Below are 24379 nucleotides of genomic sequence, written 5' to 3' on the forward strand. Positions count from 1 at the left end.
GTCTTCACTGTAATTTATCCCATAATCAACTGGAATCATGCCTTTGACTCTAATCTTTTGCAGTCTTCCCGGTGAGCATGTACTTTCCTGCTCATCCATGTGAACCAATTTGGGAGCTTATTACTGTACTAATGCAGTGTATTCTTGGGTCATGCATCAATGTATCTTCTGCAAAGGTCACACATTCAGTCTTGGTGTAGCCTAGTAAAGCACCAATGTTTGTTTATTTTTGAGAAAATGTTGAGATAAATGTACATGGATTGTTGCTTGCATTTGCAGTTAGTAAGTGAACCAGTGTTTACTAAATCCATTCTGATATATATGTATGTACAGGTATATCAATCTATCTAGCTGTCTATAGAAGATGTAAAAGGTATACTCTATCTATCAAGCTATCTACTGTACACACCGAATGTTTCCCGAGGGTTTTATTTTTGTGAATTTGTCAGGTGCTCTTTGCGAATTTAAAAGCATGCGGAAATTTTTAACTCTGATCCTTAACATGAATGTGATGTGCACACATACATTACTTCATTCAGTGCTGTACTCCTCAATCGCAAATTTAACCACTTGCAAAATTGTTGTGAAGTCCCGTTTCGCGAAAAATTAGACTCATTGGCCCGAATTCACGAAGGTGGTACAAAGGAAACCATGGTTTAAACCATGGACAAAAACCATGGAACGCCAAGTGTCGCATGGAATATATCATTACGAAATGGGTCATGTCGTTGACAAAATGACCGTTTCGTTAACGAAATTATCATTTCGTGGACGAAATGTTCATTTAGTTACAAAATTGTATTATTTCGTTACAAAATAATCATTTCATCGACGAAATGACTGATTTTGTAACGAAATATTCCATGCGAAACTTGGCGCTCCATGGTTTTTGTCCATGGTTCAAACCATGGTTTCATTTGTACCACCTTCGTGAATTTGGGCCATTAAATATATGTCATATATACAGTATCTGTTGCTCTACACCATGCCTTTCAGTGCTCATAATTGCCAAAGGTAAACTAAAGGTTTACTTGTCAGTGTGAAGTTTTGACATGTTCGGAGACATGGCTGGTACAGTGTCACATAAGGCAAGTTCTAACACTACTTCAGATCCCACTTCGTGGTGCATTCAACACTGCAGTCAAATTATCTCCAAGGTCAAAAAATACATACGATAAGTACCTACTTGATCGATGAATGGCTTGATAGTCTCCTAATGCAAACTGCGTAGATGTTTCTATCGAAGAATTGAAATCCACCTATGAAAAGAAATGTGAACTTCATTTGTTTACTTGAAAAGAGGGGTCCAGATAGTTTGATTTTATTATTTGAGGACATTGGTTGTCATTATTTTTTTGTTGCTCTTGTTTTGCTGTAGGGTTGAGTGATTACCATGTAATGCCATTAGAATACCATCTAAGTAGATGCATTCTAAATGATATGTGTGATATTCCACAGCAACTTTGAATATGCACTTAACAGTTATGACATTAAAAAAAAAAGAAATTGCTCAGTTTGATAGCCTTTATACCCTCTTACAACTTATTATGAAAAAAAAAAGTTTCATGTTACAGAGCTATTTCCCAAACGACTGGTGTAGGACTCATTTGGAATGTTGATACTTGTGTCTGGATTGTTTAGACAAACCTGAATCAAAACCAAAAAGTGATACATTTATGACAGTGCTGAACAATTGTCTGTACTGGTGTGCATGAAATGCTCTTTGCACCACACCAAATGTAAGGAGAGGTGGTAATACCCTTGCGTGTTGTTTCATATGTTACATCCTCCAACTATAGAATCGTTGCCCACTTTAATACACACAAAAAAGGTGCAAAACTATTTTCTGATACAGTTGTTTAAAGGCAAGTGAGAGTCTGTTAAAAAAGACTAGTAATTTGTATGGTATGATAGTACCATCAGGAGCCTTTTGGAATAGAGAACAACACCCCACTCACACGATGTGACTGAGCCAAAACTCTTCAGTCAATATTTACCCTGAACTCAACCCTGTCGGAATTGCACTTTTAGTTTTTAATTAGTAGAAGTACAGGGGCAGATAAGAAAATGAACTAAGAAAATGAACAGATAAGAAAATGAAGAGAGTACAAGAGAGAGAGAGAGAGAGAGAGAGATAGAAAGAATTTTAATATTTTTGAATATAATATATATGTGTTATTTCATTCTTGTCACATTGAATGGATATTTTACAACATTCAAAGGCAATTTGTCAATTAGTTGCAATAAGAAAGTATGAATGCAAAAAATTCATTGATTTCAATAGATATACAGTACCAACTGCTACAAGAATCAGAACCAGCACTGGTTGGTGGGTAGAAGTTTCGTAGTCCAGTGGATACAGTACCTGTCTAGTAATCAGGAGATCATTGGTTTGAATCCAACCTGAATATGTATGTCCATGATTTTTATCATGGCTACTATGACATATAAAACACTGAATAATCGTTGCTTATTTACGTTGTTGAAGGTCAATTTGTCAATCAGTTATAAGAATGGATGAGCACCGAAGTTGCCTGTTATATAGATGAACCTTACTATTGGAGATGTAGAAGTTTAATGAGGCTTGTCATGCAAAGCTTGAATGACATTATTACCATAACATAAGGGGCTTGCATTGACAATTAAAGGCTTATCTGCAAAACTGGTAATTGATTGGTTCTCCAAGTATTCAAAACAGTTTCCAATGAAATAACTTTAAACTCATATCTTTAAATCAATATGCAGTAATAATAGTGATATTATCAATTAATAAACAGTTATCAAAATTGTGATTTTAATCATCAAAGTTCTGATTTTAAGGTATTAGTATAGCTGTCAATTACTGAATTTATCATGTCTCATGCTGATATATCTCTGAATAAAATTTTGATCAAAACTGAGTAGTCACAGTGAGATATAATTGATTGGTCTTCCTTGAAGAAACATTTTGTACTTGCTATGGAATTCTTATGACTGTGGTTTTACTTATGAAAGAGCTAAAGAGTTCATCCATTTCTTCTTTAAAGGTCAATCAATTATATTTTGAATGAAAACAAAAATTATGTTTTCAAATGATTTACAGAAAATGAAAATGTTGGCACATTTTGTTTTCGTTTTTCCTCCAGGGTTTTATCACTGTTTACTCAGACACCAAATGTCCATGACATTAGGATTGATTACAATGATAAATATTTGGCAGTAATATTCAGGGAAGTGATTCATGAACTAAATTTAGAGTCAACCCCTTATGAACCCGCCAAAAAGTCCACCAGTAGCCAAGGTAAACAGTCACATCTGTTAAAATCCACAATGTCAATTTGAAAACTGTTTAAAGAGACGATGTGCTATAGACTTTGGGTATTCCTCTTAGAGATTGAAAAAAAGAAAGAAATTTGTGTATTTTTAAAAAAAATTTTGTACAGAAGGTTCATACAGTATAAATCAGACATGCAGAAAATGTTAAAAGTTTAAAATCATTCAGTTTTCTTGCTGCAATAGTGTCGGGGCCTTCTTTTCAATCTTGATGTAGACATGGCTTTTTGAAAAAAAGATTTTTATCTTTATTTTTTGATGAGGTTGCATTTTGAGAGAAACTCCCAAAAGTTTCATTTTCCATTTTAATTCATAATGAGAGGAGCTGTCTTATCTATTTTTTTTTGTTTGGTATTCCACAGCATGCTCTTTAACCTAAATATTGCATTTGATTTGCATGTTAGTCGAAATTCAGCAGGATTCGAGTGCATCCTTTTTTATGTCAATTGCTATTATTAGTGAATTTCTGTGAACTGAGGGATGCAAGGGTTAATTGTGGTTTCAAGGGAGGATTTCGAGGCATAAATGCAAATTTACCGGTATAGCAGGCTTGACAAGCAGTAATTGCATCTTGGAAATCTTCAGGGCATTTTGAAAGTGTAAAGGAAGACTGCGCCATGCTGTGTGAATTAGGTAAATATCAGTTAATGACCATCGCTATCGCATGATTACAGATGATCTTTCAGCTATATATCAGCAGGATTATCGAAGGTGAATGAATAACGATGGGTATTCACATTACAGGGCGAATGATATCAGGCACTCATCGTTAATTCCTTGCACTGATCTGCAAGACATCATATTAATTACGACCAAAGACCTATTGCGACATTTGGGTTTGGGTTCATATTTGATCAGATGCTTTTTATGTCTTGATATCTTTGCCGTATCAGAGAAAAGTAGAGGGGGGAAGTAGAATCTCTCAGTTACATTAGCCTGTAGATATCACCCAGGAGAGACAGATGGTATGGTAATTATGGGTAAGTATTCTGCATACAAAAGATTTGATTCCACCACATTAAGGCTAATACATAGTTCTCAGAAGGGCTCAAAATTCATCTTCCACCATTTGAAATTTGCTTGCAATATATTGGAAGACTCTACCAAGAAATTTGTCTGGCTGATAGAATTTGGCAGGAATGATGAGTTGCTGTGGAGTATTTTTAGATCAAGAGTGTAATAATAGTAAAAGTCGGTGTACCCAATTTTTTTTTTTCGTGAAGCGCCCTCCCAGTTTAGTTGTGTGTATGTCAGACGCTACTAGTATGTGATAATTAAATTATGCCCTAGCAGTAGTATTGACTTGCACGCAGCTATCAAGCTTTTTTTTAGATCAAGAGTGTAATATGGTAAAAGTCGGTGTACCCGATTTTTTTTCATGAAACGCCCTCCCAGTTTAGTTGTGTGTATGTCAAACGCTACCAGTATGTGATAATTAAATTATGCCCTAGCAGTAGTATTGACTTGCACGCAGCTATCAAGCTGCATTATTCACTCTCGTGTGACAGATACCACCATGGCCCAATATATTGTTATTAATGTAATCAAATATAAAATCATTTTAAAAATGTCTTGTAGCAACCATGATTGGTTATGCTCTGAGATTGTATTACTTCTGGTGTACCTCTTTGGTTAATTGCATTTTTCGGCATTACCCATCTGTAGTCATGTTATCACAGTGTCATTTCTCATATCTTATCAATTTGTTTCCACTTTATAGCAAAAAGTAATAGTTTCTATGGAAACTGTGTTTTATCTTTAATGGGTTTGATTGGTATCTAATTGAGGGGTCACAACAGACAAGTGGTCTTCCTACATGGATCGCTGCTCAAGCAGATTTCACTTTCAATTCTGTTCATTTATTCACAGTAATTCACCCGTGAATATTTGCTTCGTGCTCAATTTCACCTACTTCAAATTCCTAAAATGTTGTTGTCATTTTGATACTAGTATTGCAAATAATTTGAAATTCTGAAATCCTTTTTAGGCAGTGTTGCAGCATCGGCAATGATTACTGTGCATAGAGTGAAAGTTTATGTGATGTACTCAAAGTCTGACACTCCTCGTTCTCGCACTGAGGCAGCCAGGGTTGATAAATTCCCAGGGTGGATGACGGTGTCTAGTAATTGTGCTCAATGCCTGTGAACCCGAAGAAGAGTATTTTCCCCACGAGGGGGATTATGACCTTGAAGACTTCTCCCTTTTCAATGCCATTTGCCGAGAGTGATTACCACAGGCAAGTGGTGCTCGAAACATGAGAGGAAATGGAGAGGCAGGTATGTAGTTACATAGTGGACAGATAGATATAAATGGATAGATAGATAGATAGATAGATGGATGGATGGATGGATGGATGGATGGATGGATGGATGGATGGATGGATGGATGGATGGATGGATGGATGGATGGATGGATAGATAGATAGATAGATAGATAGGTAGGTAGATAGATAGATAGATAGATAGATAGATAGATAGATAGATAGACAGATAGATAGATATAGATAGAGAAAAGAGTGAAGAATACATACTTTTAAGGGCGGTGATTACTTTTACATTTAAGGGCGGTGAGTTGGCTCAGTCGGTAGCGCGTCTGCCTCACGATCACGCGGCCCGGGTTCGAACCCGAGTCTGGACTGAGCAATGTTGTGTGTAAACATACCGTCCCCTCTAGCAAGAGGAAAAACACTCTGTCCCTCGGATAGGACATAAAATGGAGGTCCTGTGTATGAGAGAGTAATAACTCATGCACGTAAAAGATCCCGCTTCATTCATTCATCGCAAAGAGCAGGGTGTCTAACCCGGTGAAGTGGTCCCACCTCACATCCAACTGGATCCCATGGAAGACCAGCTTAACGTAGCTGAATATGGGCTATCCAGCCATCTTCGCAGATGGAAATTAACAAGCAAACAAACAAACAAACAAATACTGAGGTTAAAAGATTGATAGGTTAAGAAATCTTCAAATGAATACTTGTGTGAATTAAAGGAAATAGAGATGAATGCATACCATTTTAGTTGGCATCATATATAAGATAAGTGAACAGGAGGATTTTTGTAAAAAAAAGGAGAGACATACAATATATTCTAGAATCTGACAAAGGGAGCTTAGTACTTAAATTTGAATAAGAGAACAGTGTAAATTGGTGTAAGAACAGAAAGTTCATTACAAAATGTAGGATACAAGATAACACTCATTATGAGACAGATAAAAATTTGTATAATGCACAGAGCTGGAGAGATTGAGAGACGGGTAGAGATGAGAGAAAATAGCTCCAAAATGATTGAAAATGAGACTGAAAAAAATTGGAATGATGATACGAGTCTTGCTACACAGAGCTACTCCAGAGAAAAAGAGGGAAAGGTATAAATACAGAATTTACCTCTCTCTGTAGAGAAATAATATTGGAAATTAAGAAGGACTTTCATAATGAAGAAAAAAATGAAGTAATTCTTTGCTTGTAGATGTCAAGAATGCCAATGAGAGAGAAGGAAAGTAAGAAAGGAAGAGGAGGAGGAAGATGAAGAGGAGGAGGAGGGAAGAATGAGAATCAGGAGACTGGAGTGGAAATACATGAGGCTGTAATATGACATTGCCATGAGATGGCCCCGTAGAAGAAGACAAGATAGCATCAGTCACACAGGAGATGTGATAGGCAGAGTCAGAGAGGTTCATGTAGCTTGTGTGTCAGGCTTAAAGGGGAGCATCAGCATAGAAGCTCAGATTTTAATACAGCATGTATGGTATAACAATGTACTTGAAATTGAACTCATTTACATCACTGGATATTATCACTCTTCAGTAAGTCTATATGGAGCTAAGACAGAGAGGTGGCTTGTGTGTCAGGCTAAAGGCTTAAAGGGGAGCATCAGTATAGAAGCTTGGATTTTAATATACATGCATGTATGATGCAACAATGTACTTGAAATTGACCTCATTTACATCACTGGATATCATCACTCTTCAGTAAAATCTATAAGTAGGTAAGACAGGGACGGGGAGGTAGCTTGAGTGCCAGGCTGAGGCTTAAATGGGAGCATCAGCATAAAAGCTCAGATTTTAATACATGTATGTATGATATAACAATGTACTTGAAATTAACCTCATTTACTGGATATTGTTACTCTTCAGTAAATCTCTATTGAAGATATAATGTGTAGGAGATGTCTGTTGTTCATTTTCTACTAAATCTCTATGTCCCTCTAATTGTACTTTTCTTCCCTTGTGTTATTTTCTCCCTCTCTCACCCCCCCCCCTCCATTTTTCCTGTTTCTAATATAAATGATTATATAAAGTACAAATGGATTAGGGGTAGATAGAGGGGATGGGTTTTTAAGTTTGCTTGTGACAGTCACAGTATTTGATGAAACATGATTCCGTCTCCAGGGCAGGTGGTGGCATCGCCCAAGTGTCTCATGATAAATCCGGTTTGATCCTTGACAAAGCCCTTTTTTATGCCTCCGCCACGAAGTGGTGCCGGAGGCATTATGTTTTCGGGTTGTCCGTCCGTCCGTCCGTCCGTCCGTCCGTCCTTCCGTCCGTCCGTAATGAATTTTGTGGACAAGGTAACTATCAAAACCTGTTGAGGTATCCTAATGAAACTTGGCATGTATGTGTATTAGGGGGTGAAGTTGTGCCTATCAACTTTTGGGTGCACATGCTCAAGGTCAAAGGTCAAAAGGTCAAGGTCAAATACATAAAATTTCACTATTTCCACCATATCTATTGAATGCCTGAAGATATTTTCTTGAAACTTAGTGTATACATGTATTACCCAATCAAGATTCTCTGGTGAAAGTTTGGGTCATGAGGTCAAAGGTCAAAGGTCAAAAGGTCAGGGTCAAATACATGAAATTTCACTATTTTCGCCATATCTATTGAATGCCTGAAGATATTTTCTTGAAACTTAGTGTATACATGTATTACCCAATCAAGATTCTCTGGTGAAAGTTTGGGTCATGAGGTCAAAGGTCAAAGGTCAAAAGGTCAAGTAAAAATATCAAAACTTCTTTTTTTTCTCCGTGCCTTGGAAAATTGTTCAAGGTATCTTCATGGAACATAGTATATACATGTACTGACTGGAAGTGATTATCTAGAGAATGTAGGGTTCATGGGGTCAAAGGTCAGGGGTCAAAGGTCAAGTGCAACACTTCAAAATTTTACTATTTCCCTCATATTTATGCAATGCCAGCAGGGTTATTATTTTTTTACACTTGGTGTATGCATGTGTAACCTAATAGAAATTCTTTGGAAAGTTTTTTTTTTTCTTCTTTTTTTGCCTCAAAGGTCAAAAGGTCAAAGATCAAGTGAAAGTGCTGAACTAACTTTTTCCTCCATATCTCGAAGTGGCTCAAGTTATCTTGAAACTTAGTACATATTATGCATGTTCTACCTGAAAGTGATTATCTTATGAATTTTAGGGTCAAGGGCCAGATGAAAATGGTAACAATTTACTATTCAATTCAGAAATTGCACTTTTTCTCCACACCTGTACCTTGAAAATTACTCAATGCCTAAATGTATGAATGGGTCAAAGTCAAGTTAAAGTCCTTAAATCCCTAGATACATGCTCTCCTATTCATCCAATTAAACCTAGGTCAAGGAAGGTGAACATTCAACACATTTGTGACAAACTTGTCATTTCAATATTTTGCCAATTTTGTGAAAATGTAATCACACATTGTCCACATGTACTATCTAGACCTATTGGGAAAATCATGCATTATGGCGGAGGCATACCAGTCGCCAAAGCGACATTTCTAGTTCATATATAATTCCACCAGTTATTTGCCCCCAACCAACCCTCTACCCACCGCATCTGCGATCAAAATGTAATTCTGTCGCTGAATTGCTGTTGCATTAATAATCATTGCACGCTTATTAGCAATCATTCACCGGGAATCACTTGTTCATCGTGGCGGGAGCAGGCATTTTGATAAGAAATTAACTTTTTACTTTGCCTCTGGCGATTACTGGGTAATGACAATGGCGAGCACATTTCACCATGTGTGCATGTGTCTTGAATTTCCATTTCATTAATTTGTGTGATTAAATATGATACTTTTGAAATATAATGTGTCTCACACTTGAATAACCCACTCTCTTTGCAATCAAATGCATGATCACATGCATATTATACACTGTGTACAAATATGTGTATGTATAACAATACAGATTGAAAAATTTGTATTTATCTTTACAGAAACATCCAGGTGATATCTGCCATTGATGGTCACTTTGTGGAAAGAATCGTCCAGAATCTCTATCTTTCCTGTTTTGACCCTTGTTACTTGTTCACTTCATCCACACAGAATCAAATGCAGTATCACAGAAAAAAATGAAAGCCTCAATATGCATTTAATTTTCATTGTGACTAAACTGTACACACACTACAGTATGTACACTTTATGAGTCATTCTGTACTTGTACTCCATACGTACATGTATGTACAGTCAACTTCGGATACCTCGACGTCGGATAAGCCGAATATCACTTACCTCGGGGGCAAAATGAAAGTCCCGATTGTTCCTATGGAGTTTCCGTGTATTAAAATTCGCGTAGCTCGAAGAAATAACTCGAAGTTCGGTTACCTCGAAGTGAAATCTACTGTCCCGATCTTAATTAACTTATTGTTTTTCCCAGCATGTAGCTCGAATCGAATTGCAACATCACTCAGCATCTCCGATTAAGCGCGCGTGGACAGCGAAGAAGACATGTCACAAATCTTTTCACACTCGACTGTAAATATTCCCGACCAGAACAATCACGCGCCCAAAGAAATACCCGGTACACAGCTGACAAGATAAATCCCCAACACCTACCTACACACGTACACAGTATGCACATAGCACCCTTGCCAATGGAGTGCTTACGATAGCACTACGCTCTGCCCATCATCTTCTTTTCTTTAACCACTGTGTTTTAATTCTTGATCATGATAGTCATACCGCGCGCGTAGATTTCTAAACCGTCGTGGCGCACCTGCGTAGGTGTTGGGTGTTGACAGTTATATCTTTGGCATTAATCACGGTCCACTGTCCAAACATCAATCTCCTGCGTAGTGCCTTTTTTAAACTTTTTTTTTTTTTTTTGCCTTTCACGAAGTAATGTTTCATTTATTCTTCCCCGAGAACGCAAGCACTGATTTTTTTTTTTTTTTTTTCAGCAATGCGATTATGAAAATATTGTGGAACATGATGTGGAAGTATAGGCCGAGCATGATAAAGAATAGAATAGACAGGGCTTCACACTAACTTTTATCGGGCCACCAGTATCACTAATCTTTATTTTTTGGTGGTCGAATTTACTCGAAATTAAAATTAGAAAATCCAATCATCTTATTTTGTGTTTTAAGATTTAGCAAATAGGCGTATAGATTATTATAAAAGTTGATGCCTAAAAATTTAGGAGGTCAAAACTTACGTTTGAAATGAAAAAGTGGGAGCATTTGCCGACATCTGTTAGCATCCGACATTTGTTTTAGCATTGTAAAGAACCGAAAGTTACCGTTATTCATTTCTTATTGTAAAAGCAATCATCCAACATTTATTAGTCTGTTAGCACCTTACGGAGCCGAATATTACCGTTAATCATTTTTAAATGTAAAAGCAAACAACAGACATTCATTTTAGCATCTTACGGAGCTGAATGCTATCCTTATCCATTTCCAAAAGTGAAAGCAAACATCCGCTATTTGTTTCAGCATCTAACTGAGCGGATTAATACCGTTAATCATTTCCAAATGTAAAAGCAACAATCTGTCATTTTTTTTTTTTTGCATCGTACGAAGCAGAATATTACCGTGATTCATTTCAAACATACGACATTTGTTTTATCATCGTACGGAGCCGAATTTTACTGCTGTCCACTTCCGAAAGTGAAATGAATCATCTGACAATATTATTTTATCATCGTACGGAGCCGAATGTTACTGTTTTTCATTGTTGAACGTCGAAGCTTACATCAGACGTTTATTTTACCATCAAACGTAGCTGAATATTACTGTTATTCATTTCGAAATGTAATAGCAAATATCCAATACTTTTTTTAGCATCATATGGGGCAGAATGTTACTGCTATTCACTTTCAAACATGCCAAACGTAAAAGCAATCATTCGAGATGTATTTTAGCATCTTCCGGAGCTGAATGTTATTGCCATTTACTTTCGATCGTAAAAGCAAACATCCAGCATTTATTTTATCATCGTAAGGAGTTGAATGTTATTGTTACTCATTTCCGAACGTTAAAGCAAACATCAAACATTAATTTTACCATTGAACGCAGCTGAATGTTACTGTTATTCATTTCGAAATTTAAAAGCAAACATCAGACAGTTATTTTAGCATCGTATGGAGCAGAATGTTATTGGAACTTCCGAACATAAAAGCGATCATCTGACATTTATTTCAGCATCTTCCGGAGCCGGATGTTATTGCTATTTCCTTTCGAAAGTATAAGGGAACATCCGACACTTATCTAACCATCGTACGGAGTTGAATATTGTTTTTCATTTCCGAACGTCAAAGCAAATATTCGACATTTATTTCAGCGTCTTCCGGACCCGAATGTTGTCCTTAATCATTTCCGAACGCAAAATCAAATATCTGACATTAGTTTTAGCACCATACGGTGCTGAGTCTTGTCGTTTTTCATTTCCAAAAGTATGAGCAAACATCCGACATTTATTTTAATATCTTACGGAGCCGATTGTTACCGCTATTCATTTTCAAAAGTAGAGGCAAACATCCGACTTTTTTGGTGGCGCGATAGGGCCACCAAAATCTTTATTTCTGATATTCTGATTTCAATTCCGATTTTCATTCAATTCATTCATATAACATATCGATTCAATTCCAATTGATAAGCATGCAAACAATCGGTAGGCACTATAACAGATACCATGTTGAAAATCGATAAACGTCGGATAAGTCGAAGAAAATTCGATGTACGTACGCGTACCTCGAATTTCGCGTACCTCGAATTTCACGTACCTCGAACCATTTTCTTCAGTCCCGACGAATTCGAGGTATCCGGAGTTGACTGTATTCCAAAAGATATTTCCTCTGTATTTTGAGTGATGTGCCATCTGTTCTGAGCAGAAGACATGATCTGAGAAGAAGGGATATCAGCAGTAGATGAGAACTTACTAGTACAAAGTTTTAGTTTGCATATTATGTGTATGTATATGTATGTATGTATGTATGTATGTGTGTATGTATGTATTTATGAATGTATATGTATGTATGTATGTGTGAATGAATGAATGAATGTATGTATTGCATATGTATCTACACAAATATGTATATGTTTGTATGTACAATGTAGGTATACAAATAAGATTTTAATCTGATAATACAAACCAGTATTTGAGAGTTTTAGGTCATGCCTCTTCAAGTCGCTAGAAGAAAAGTGAAAAATTCTGAATGCGTCTGGATTGACATTGGCATTTGAGTGGCATTTGATTATCCCTTGCTGCGCTTTGTTAGGCGATTGACACGCAGGCTGGAGTGCTTTCTCGGCCGATTGGCACAGACATCTCAACATTACTTGTCAGTGGATTGAGAGTGCGTAATCCTCCTAATCCGTATTGTGTCAACGTGGCCTTGCTGTTTGACCAAGGCATGAATTGCTACACCTGAGACGGCTTGCTCATGCTGCAAACTAGGTCAGGTTTAGATGGATTCCTAAATGTTGATGGAAAAGCATGGACAGTTAAGCTAAATGTCTGGGCACATTAAGTGTTACATTGACACAAATCTCACTATTCAAAGAATGAGTGAATGAAGAAGCATCAAACGCCATGTCATGGTTGTTGTTGTTGTTGCTTTTTATTTTGGTTCATCCATGATCAATGTGGCATTAAGGCAGGAAGATTCAACCTGTAAAGACATTTTTGAACCAGGTTTCTTATTTGAAAGGACTGGATCACTTTAAGATGCAACAGGCTTTCAGTGAAACATTTTGACGTCTAGTAATAAATTACAGATACAGTTTGTAGTTGACACTATGTGTTGATAGACTAGAATGTTTTGTTTTGTGGTTTGTTTGTTTGTTGTTGTTTTTTCACTCCACTAACAAAGTTTGCACATGGCTACACATTGGTTGTTTAGATGCTGTCAAATGTGGTTTAAGTTCATGAGCTTCATGAAGTTACAGTTAATCACAATGACCTACGTACAGCATAAGGGAATGTCACCCTTTCTTCAGAGACTTCAACTCTCCCGCTTTCAACGGGAGATCTCCCGCCGATTAAAGCCCATTTTTGCAAAATCTCCCGTTCTCCCGCTTGAGATTTAATTTCTCCCGCCCTGGCTCTGTGTCTTCCGTTGGAAAGGATTTCTTACTTTATTGCCATCGTAAGTTGAAAAATAAGCCTTAAGATAGCACGAGAGAGCATCTAGAACCCTAAAGCTTCCAGGGCCCTTAAGCGGGCCCTAGACCACAGCTGCAAGGAACTTCGTGCTTGGAGTCTCCCGTTTGCTAGGGGTTTCAGGCGCGAGAATCTCCAGATCACAAGGTGCTTGGGGTTGGAGTCTCTGTTTTTTGTTTTTTTTTTTTATGAAAGGGTATTATAGAAGCATAGTGATTTCTCGTATTTGTAATGATTTTAGTACTTTCAATGCTTCAATGCAATCGATGATTGTTGCGTAGATTATTCAAATCTGATTGATGATGATAGACCTACAATATTGTATGTCATTCTTCCCTTTGCCTACCAGATCGTCTTGACAGAGGTGTACATCGACGGCTTTTACCGGTCTTTCAGCGACGCCCAGCCCCTGGCGGACATCCACGACGGGGACAGCGTCTACGCCGTGGAGACGCCCCACAACCCCCACAGCATGCTGCAGAACAGCCAGGTCAAGCCCTACCTCCACGTCCACTGCAGCCGCCCCATCGAGGTCATCACCATGGTGGTCATCAACCAGCAGGGCACGGGGAGGTCAGGCAAGAGGTGAGAGGTCAAAGGTCACAGCTTTGGTTTGCCAGTGCTGGTAAGGGTGGACATGGGGAGGAAAAGATCAGAACAGTGCCAAAATCAAGCTTGAAAACAGTCAAATCCTCTTTATTTTCTAGAAAAGCTGTAAAACACAGTTTCCTTTTACAGTTTTAATGCTGAATTTTAGAATTACATAGAAAAAGATTTGATCTTTCAGAGATATAAAAAAAAAAGAAAGATGTGCTGCATTGACCCATTTCAACTACAACTGTATTAGAGTCCTCACCCATGAAATTGGGTTGTGCTACTTTTTGTTGGTTTTGTGGTGCACAGTCACATCTATGGTGATAAATATTATTTATGCTATAGATGCTTATTAAGTGTTTCATTGTGATGGCCATATTAATTAAGAGTAGTCTTTGTGACCACAAAAAGAGAGAGATTACTGAAAATGAAGAGGTTTTGATTTCACAATGCCTAACTCAGAGGACGAAATTATATGTCACAGGATATGATATGCCTTGACCTTGCATCATTTTGTTCGACACAATCCACTGAAATTTTTGCATTGCCGTTGACCACAAGACTGCATAGAAAAGGAAGTTACATGTATTTTGCTTTATAAAATATGTCAAGTCCTTTTACCCCAAAATTTGTGATCACAAGTGCAATGTACATTTTGTGTGTTTTCTGGAATAATCTTAACAATTTACTGCACTACCTAGTAAACCACTGTTATTATATCACAGCATTTAGGTATGATGTACCAAAATGTAAAAGTAGTTTTAAGGCAGCTCTATATAAATACAACTGTAATTTCTTTTACATTTAGCATGGCCTGAGAAGAGTCTAATTCATTAATATGTACGGTTAGGTGTACAAGTGACAAATTAGAAGATTCAAATTGTCTGTTGCTGCAATATCATATGTTATTTGAGCACATATAATTTGTAGAATGTTAGTGTGATTCTATGTCAAAGACAGAGGATATATCCATTCAGTCACAGCCCTTTTCAAATAGCAGAATTGTCTCCTTTGTATGCATCTACCCAGAAGGGTGCTGGAGGCATTATGATTTTTTTTTTCCCCCCAGAGTGCTCAGAGAATGCGGAGGTATTTGCGATTGTTTGATAGCGCACATTATTTGAGTCTTATGCGATAATGCACCGGATGACGAGAAACATTATCCCATCTTGTCCCCCATCGGCATGGTGGCACTTGCGTGATCAAGTGATAAAGTTTTTTTTCGCTTTGACGTCACTGCGGTTAGGAATACCTGGAACGGAGTGTACCTGTAGCCCCAGTAGAAGATGTAATGATGTGATCACACATATTTGTGATCCCGTTGAGATGAGCTAATTAACTTTATGCTCGTGTGCTCTTTGTGTCGGGCAGAGAAATCCCTGGATGCGACATTGATCTGATCGCAAAACACTTGGATTGAGATGATCATAAAGTGCTTGTGATTTTTTTGCCGAGGTTTTGTGCATGTCATGAGCAAGTGCGACATCCATGGCCAATCTGCCCTGCACTCTGCATGGGATTGCACAAAGTCGTAGCTGTGCTATTTCCCATTATTGTCTTGTTCATGGACCCAGCATAAGAGGAGCAGTGTTGAGTAAATAATTCATACATGGCCACAGTCAGGAAATTGAAAGATGCAATAATGGTATACAAAGTGTTACATGATTGATCGTGCCATTAACAACTTAGGACAGAAATGTCTCTGCCTTTTTGAAAGGTGTTTTTCAAAACAAATAAGATAATAGATCAAACGGTAAAAGATGAAATTTGTTACCCATCTCTGTGGCCAGCATGAGATATTGGTTGTACCTGGAGTATATGTTGTCTGGTTTTTGTTTTTATGTTTAATGCTATGATACCTTTCAGGGTGCTGTGAAGTGCTTTGGTCTAAATTCCATTCCAAGTCACATTGTAGCCATCAATAATAAAATGTGAATTGTTAGAATGATGCAATGCCAATTAATGTCCTTAAATTTGTTTTCCTTGACACTTCCTCATGTGTTGTTCCTTACAAACCTAGCCTATCTACCCACATGGTAATTTCAAGCTGGATTGGTAAAGGAAGCATTGTTTCTCACCACCTTAACACTTTAATACTCGAGACCTGCCCAGCATGGCAACATATAATTCATGCAAACTGCATTTCAAATACTGAGAAGTATTTGTTTGGTGAGAATGGGCGAATTAGATAAGCCATTACTAGGTTGGGGGGGGGGGGGACAGGGGGACAGGGGGACAAGCTTGTAGACTAGAATATGAATATGAACTGGTCCAATGCAGATCAGTATGTGCGGGGAGATTGTAAGTTTTACTCTTTATAAACTGTAATGCAGGATTTTTCAGTGGTATCTTGTTGGAGTGGTCCCGTGTTGATTTTAACAGAGCTATGATATCCTTTTTGACGACGAGACTGTGATTGTACGAGTTAATCTGTGTACTCAGTCGCACTGCATCGCAAGCCGCAAAGAGCTTTTGGGACTGGAGTGGGCGGAGACATCAAATCTGTACCACTCTCAAAAGCTTTTAAGGAATCGAATGATGTGTAATCAGGCTCAAGTTGAGTGACAAGATATCAATGATCAGTGCATTGTTTTACGCATAGATCTGTGAGGGGGAAAATGAAGGAATATTGAGTTGCAGGGAAGTGCTCTGAGTAGTGCGAGTTCAATTATGGATTTGCCCGTACACTTATCTACCACAGTGATCGAGAAGAAATAAGTGACTTGACCTTATTGGCAAGTGACAGCTGTAAAATGTTCCCTCTCCTGCCGTAGTAAGGACATGTTATGCTACAGCTGCTCTGACATAGAAAGAACAGCATCTCAAACAATTCTAGGAAAAGTCACATTTATAAGTGCTCCACTTTGTGTACAAAGCAAAGGACAAGGTCTCTCCAAGTCACATGACCACAGACTGTAGCATCAAGCTACCCATAAGCTGTTATCTCTAGTTAGACATTTTGCATACAATTTTAGATTAAGTGGGCAAGCTCCATGCCTGTGCATGAAATGTATAGGAGTTCTGGGGTCTATTGAAAATATGACAAAAGTCTACCTGAACAGTGTCTTCGAGGTACCTAGACTTGAAAACATTATTTTGTGCAACATTTATGTGGTGATCTCCACAGTATCAGCTTTTGCTTTTACAATCAAAGCATTTTGCTTTCATAACTTTCTGAACAATTATCAAAGTTTGCTGAAGTTGCTGCGAATTTGGGGCTTATTTCACCTGTGTCATTGAGTTTGTTCCATACAAATTATCAGTAGATTGTATTCTTCTTTGCATCACATGTTGAGAGTAGTATATTCACTGCTTACATCTATAACAGGACTCAACAGTAGCTGTGATCAGGTGGTCTGGGGCCACTAAAAATTGTTGTCAACCACTATATTTTGATGGCCCAATTGGATAACTATATTAAAAAAATGGATTCTTATATTTCCTTTGAATTTAGAGATTTTAGTAGCATGAATGGACCCTCAAGTAGTTAGTGTCGAACCTTGCTATATATTTTCTTTTATGTTTAATATATGTGTTCATGATATGATGAGGAATCCACAAAAGATTTGTCTACTCCTTGAGATCCTTCTAATAGCTTGGCAATAACCGTCTCAGAAACTGGGGTAGACAGTATCACCGTTTTCGTGAAACATGTTTCTTTACATACATGGTAATGTTCCGCTCCGTCCATGACTCACTGCAGGTTCGGGCAGCCGATGGCAATCGAGGTTGATAGAAGCGTCTCCAACAATCAGCTGATCCTCGTCATCCTGCGGGCCATGGGATGCACGCACGTCGAGAAGATCATGCAGACGGTAAGACCCGCGTCAAAACGATGCAGACGTCTTCGGCGTATGCCGTGAGGTGCCTCGTGTAGTGCATGGAAGTGGCTGATGACAAACAATATCTTGTAGAGAGAGAGAGACACGCTTCACGTCTTCTCGAGTTAGGCACATGACCCCAGTTTGACTGTAACTGTACGACCGACACTCTAAATTTGCACATGCTGTTATGGAAAGATCATTAGGGATTTTTTTTTTTATTGGTTGTGCGCCCACGACATAATGATAATGAATTCAGATTCTGACTATTTTGGTGCGAAACAAGAGCATCAAGTTACTTGAAGTGCTCTCACATTAAGCGCATGTGTTGCCATTATACATTGTATTTAGATGAGTGGATTTTTGTTCAAATAGATGCACAGCAATACTCAATGATAAATAACATGATGCGAATGACCAGAAAACATTGGAAAGACCATAGTGTTTTATGAATTGTGATACAGCAGTCAATTACATATTCAAACATGTCATGTATATTCTGTATACCAGCCACAAACAGTCAATGCAATTCAATGGCATTGATGCATTGTATCATTTACTCATATTTATTTTACTCTTGATTTTGCCTGCACATATACACATGTTTATTTATTCATCTATTTTTCTCTGATTTAGACTGATTGATTCATTTATCTCTTTCATTTCCATGTTGAGATATATCAGAAACATGGCATTATTTAATGATCAACAATAAAGTGTTATAGAGAAAAAGCAATGCATGAACATTGCTAATTGTGTCTGTGCTATCGCAGGGTTGACACTTGCCATATTTCCCTTTCCTTTCTTCATGGATTTTCCCGTTAAAAGGATACATATCACTCTTTGTCACCATCTATGCCCCATCTCTCCCTCTCTCTCTCATTTAAGAGGCACCTGGGTGAGAGAAAATAAATAAATGAATATCAAAAGTCATGCCGTAAAAGTGCACTCGTGGCCTAAATGTCAGATATGATATTTTGTTCTGGCATTGCTCCGCATCCCGCATCCCTCATTGCCAAGACGATACGTGTCCCTGCAAGACAGATGACGTGTCTCGCGGGTTTTGCCATTCAACGAATGCCTGGAGGTGGCAGTATGTGATACTAGTCTGTCTCCCTTTCCACAGTTTGTTGTTGTTGTTGTGATATTGGGAGATACAGAAACATAGTGATGAACTCTAGGGATGACATATATTTGAATGTTTGATAATCAGTGCAAAAAACTTGTATGACCTAGTAGTCAACCTGCAAGATACATAGTTTGAACAAAGACAGCAAGAAAACAGACGGTATGCCTTGGTCGGAAAGTTAAGTAGGTTTTGGTAGATTTTCACCAGGTTTAAAATGGGCTTTGGTATTTATTTACTATGGTCTGCTGTGCAGCACAGATGCACTAACCATGTTGCAGGCTGTGTTGTATAATACAGTTATTGTATACACCATTTTGTGCAGGGGTTTTATTTTTGCAATTTCACAGCACGTAAAAGTATCAACTTCAATCCCAATATGATTGCGTCATGCAGATGCACATTTTTCCGTCTATTGCTTCACTCCACAATTGCACAATTTAACCACTCGTGAAATTGTCCGAAAGTCTCGAGTCACCAAAAATTAGACTCACTTAACATGTGGCATACTTACTGTATGCAGTAGTCATTTTTCTGTAGAATGTGTAAGTACCCAATAATTTGCGCCAGCTTATACGTTTGTATGTACATGCTCAATTTACAGTATGTATATGTGTGTGTGTGTGTGTGTGTGTGTGTGTGTGTGTGTGTGTGCATGTGAGAAGGTGAATTTTGATTAGTGGTTAACAATTATGTGGCAGAAAGTCACACTTTGTATTCTTTGAGAATGTTCACAAGGCACCTTGTGTGACACGTTCAATGCTGTTTGCAAGCCAAATAAGTTTGCTGAGGAAAAACTGAGAATACAGAAATATGGATAATATGGGTATTATGATCATTTTTGTCAGGCACAGTAAAATGAATCATGAGGAGCATGGACAAACTGAATTGCTCCATCTCGATGAAGTTTATATAAAAACGTACCTGACATGTTTTATTCATGCACTTTCTCATGAATTCGTGGCAATGAAAATAATGCATCAGTGTTTGGAAGAAAAAGACCGTAGGGGGAAAAATTGCTTTAATGCGATCCTACATGTAATATATATTTTTACCTACAGAATGCTGCTGGCATGTGCAGTGTATACTTTCTGTGCAGGGTCATGGAATGTGGGGCTCAGTAAAACTGGGAAGGAAATAAATAGAGGAGAGGTTTGGTCTTTTTTGAGCCCGAACAGACATTGATTAATGCTCGTTCCTCGTATGTTTATATTTAGGATGCGACACCAGACAGTGTATGTGTGTATGTATGTGTTTATGTGTGTATGTGTGCATGTGCAGTTTTGTGAGCAGCCCCCAGCAAGCTACAAATTTGTAGAAGCTCAGCTTTATCGTACATGCCAAGAGACTGGTTGTAAGGGATTGCTCAATAATTTACAGCTGAAGCCTCGAGAGAGGGGGAGAAGTGCATCCCCTCCCCCCACTCCCTCCCCCTCCGCTAACTGCTTGAGAGTCTGTTACTCTGGCCTAAGGGGGAAGAAGCGATCCATGCCCATCAAATGGCGGAGACTTCTCGTCGTCATCGCATATATATATATATATACACCCAACTTTATGTGGCAGCAGCTCACTAAATCATCATGACATATTGCTGTAATCATTACAAGGATGGGAACAGTTGTACGAGGTTTGCTTTGGGGGGGGGGGGGGGGAAGCACACTCCAACGACAAACCAGCAGAATAAAAAGGGGTAGCTGTAATGTCTGATTTGTAGCCGATGTACTTGATAAAGGAGTACGCTTCCTAATGGAGAACTGAAGTCGTAAGTGAGGAATTTGTAGGAAAAAATTTGCATTTTAACAAATAGTTACTTGAACAGTTCTTGGGCAGAATTGATACAGTGTATATTTCTCCCTTTTAACATTCACATCATGATTTTTATCTATTTTTTTGATATAGAGAATAATCAAAAAGATCGTTTATGAAATTAGCAACCATATATAATATTCACTCACTTGAGTATTGCTAATCTCCCACAGGCCTGTATCCATATCCAGTGAAATTTGATGATAGTTTTGATTTAGACAAAATTTACAAAATTAGCTCTGCAACGGGGAATGTGTATATGTACCCTAACTATAATCAAACTAGCTCAAACATCAGAATGAAAGAAAGCTCAAATATTTTGTTGTAAAAGGAAAGATAACAGAAATACTGTGCATGACTTGAGAATATTAATCAACTTAAGCTTGCCTTGCGGCTTGAGACAAAAAAAGAAGAAGGAATAAATAAATAAATGGACCCGAAGAAACAAACAAGTATGAAGAACGACAAGAAAAACAGACGCACCCCTATTAATCATGGGTGTTGGAGTGTGCTGGATGACAAATCGGTTGGGGTGAAATCTTGACTGTTGTGATATTTGCGGCAGGGTTGATTGAATAACTCGTTTCTGCCCCGCAGATTTGCTGACCACAGACACAGGCAAAGGCACAACTGGTGTTGGCCAGAATAACAGTCTCATGTGTGATTGATGAAAAATAAATAGCAGCTGTAAACTCAATTATGCTTAGTCTCTGCTCGTGACTGTAACATTGATGCAAGATTTTTTTTTTTTCTTGATGCTATTGTTAATTTTGTTTATGGCACATATAACATGATTATTTTTCATACTCAGGAGTTTCTTTCTCTCTCATTTTTATGCCTCCGCAACGAAGTGGCCGGAGGCATTATGTTTTCGGGTCGTCCGTCCGTCCGTCCGTCTGTCCGTCCGTACGTCCGTCCGTCCGTCCGTACGTCCGTCCGTACGTCCGTCCGTCCCGTTTTGTTTTTGTCGATATCTCAAGAACCGTGTGGTGGTTTTACATCAAACTTGGTATGAGGGTATATCCTTGGGGGATAATACTTTGTGTGGATTTTAGGGTCACTGGGTCAAAGGTCAAAGGTCACAGGTTATTTTGTGAAAAAAAATTTGAAATTTCATGTTTTTCTCCATATCTCGCAAATGGTTCAAGGTATCTTCATGGAACTTAGTATATATGCTTGTACTGATGGGCAATGATTATCTAGGGAAGTTGGGGGTCATGGGTCAAAGGTCAGGGGGGTCAAAGGTCAAGGTCAACTCCTCAAAATATCAGTACTTTCCTTAAAATGCAATATGCCTGAAGGTTTTTTTTTTTTTAACTTGTTGTATGGCATGTATTACCCAATATATATTTTTGGGGAAGTTTCTTGCCGAAAGGTCAAAGGTCAAAAGGTAAAAGGTCAAGTGAAAGTGCTAAATTGCACTTTTTCCTCCATATCTCGAAAGTAACTCAAGGTATCATCATGAAACTTACATATTTATGCATGTTCAACCTAACAGTGATTATCTTTGGAACTGTGAGGTCAAAGGTCAAAGGCCAGGTTTAGATAATGCTATTTTCCCATTTGATACTGAAATTATGCTTTTTCTCAATACCTTGAAAATTACTCAATGCATAAACTTATAAAAGGGTCAAAAGTCAAGTAAAAATCATCAGTTCCCCAAATACCTGCACTCTGACATTTTAATCATTCATCCAATTGAACCTAGTTCTCGGTAGGAAAGTGAACATTCAGCACATTTGTGTCAAACCTGTCATTTTAATATTTTGCCACTTGTGTGAAACTGTCATCACACATTGTCAAGACATTGTACTATAGACCTATTAGGAGAACCATGCATTATGGCGGAGGCATATCAGTAGCCGTAGCGATATATCTAGTTTTTGAATTAATTTCATATGGTGAAGGAAAGAATTTTTGACTTTTAATCATTCAGGATAAGCAAAAACAGCAGCGGCAACTGTTAGATAGCAGTATTGTTGATCCTCATGATCATATTAGTATTGATGATTCTTACAACTACTTTGATACCTCTAATGATGATGACATTTGTGATATGCAGGTAAGTGAATACGAGCTCCATCGAAAAAGAAATTGTTTTCACGCATAAATATGCTTGTGTGAGGGTTTTTGGTAGAATCCTTCATTAAAATAAGTTGTCCACTTTTTTATGACTGTGTTAGTAGATTAGATTTTGAGGGTAGATTGTTATCATTACAAGTAGACTTAGATGTACTGTCATGATTAGCATCTTATATGAAAAGTTAGGTAGTCCCTGGATTGTCCTTGGAGTATTGGGCACCGCATTGTTTTGTATGGTTTTCATGGTAAGAAACCAGTGCAGTTTGTTGCATATAATGTGAGGTACAAGCTCTACCCTCAACCTTAGAAGACAGGGGCACATGCTTTCTAACTCCCAATACACAGTTCTATTCCCCCCCCCCCCTTTCTGTGGTATCCAGTCCGATTGGAAAGGACTGTGACACAAATTGAAGCGAACTTCGCCAATCATCGCAGGACTCGCCAAGAATGGCTGCGAAAATAAATTTTCCGGCATTCCGATTCCCCCTTCTCCCCATCCCCCCATCCCCCCAAGAATGATGATGACGGTAGAAGCGACTTGGGATTTCTTCTGGCACATTTTGTTACAGTCGTCATCCCCACGGTTTATTTCCATTAGGGATCTGTATTAATCGCAGGGCACATCGGCAGTGACTGGTCCAAATTTGTCTCGGGGAGTGGGCACGGTGATCGACTAATATATCCACAGATGAATAGAGAGAGTATAGAGGAATGGTAGAGATGTATAAACAGTGAGAGATAAAGAGAGAGAGAGAGAGATATGGGAGATGGAGAAAGATAGAGAGAAAGAGAGATGGGGAGATCAGACATTAAAGAGAGGGTATTTTAGTAGATACTGGTTTTGTAGAAAAGGGATGATAATAGATATTTAAACAGAGACAGAGGAGGGAAAAGGAGGAAAGATTGGAAAATAACTGTATCGGGGGGTGGGGGGGTGGGGGGGGGTGGGGGGGGGGAGAGGTGATGGTAACAGATATTGTCAGCTGAGAGCCAGAAGGGCGTTATCGCATTCTAAAATGTCATCAAAGATAAAAACAAAACAATCAATTTTCATGAAATAAAGAGTTTATAAAATCAAAATTGGGTAGATTTATAAGCATTGTTCCTAATATAGGGCAAAATAGAACCCTTGTGGTTTTGATTTTTAACAATTTACCAAAAAAATAATAATAATTGAAAGATGACACCATAATGTAGGGGAGATTGAGCTCTACAACATGATACCAATTACTCAATACCCCCCCCCCCCCCCAAATTGCAGTAAAGTC

The 24379-nt window shown here is 38.1% G+C and overlaps 1 protein-coding gene across 1 annotated transcript in view; it reads left to right on the forward strand.

The window, feature by feature from the left end:
• Nucleotides 1-24379, forward strand: part of LOC140231821 (ubiquitin carboxyl-terminal hydrolase 31-like) — an 84906-nt gene that overhangs the window by 45403 nt on the left and 15124 nt on the right. Inside the window, exons 3-4 of the mRNA XM_072311973.1 lie at nucleotides 14032-14267; nucleotides 17980-18091. Of these exons, the coding sequence (XP_072168074.1) occupies nucleotides 14032-14267; nucleotides 17980-18091 (348 nt within the window). The remainder of the gene's footprint in view (nucleotides 1-14031; nucleotides 14268-17979; nucleotides 18092-24379) is intronic.

This window comes from Diadema setosum, chromosome 8 (genome assembly GCF_964275005.1).
Source record: "Diadema setosum chromosome 8, eeDiaSeto1, whole genome shotgun sequence".
NCBI classification, from domain to species: Eukaryota; Metazoa; Echinodermata; class Echinoidea; order Diadematoida; family Diadematidae; genus Diadema; species Diadema setosum.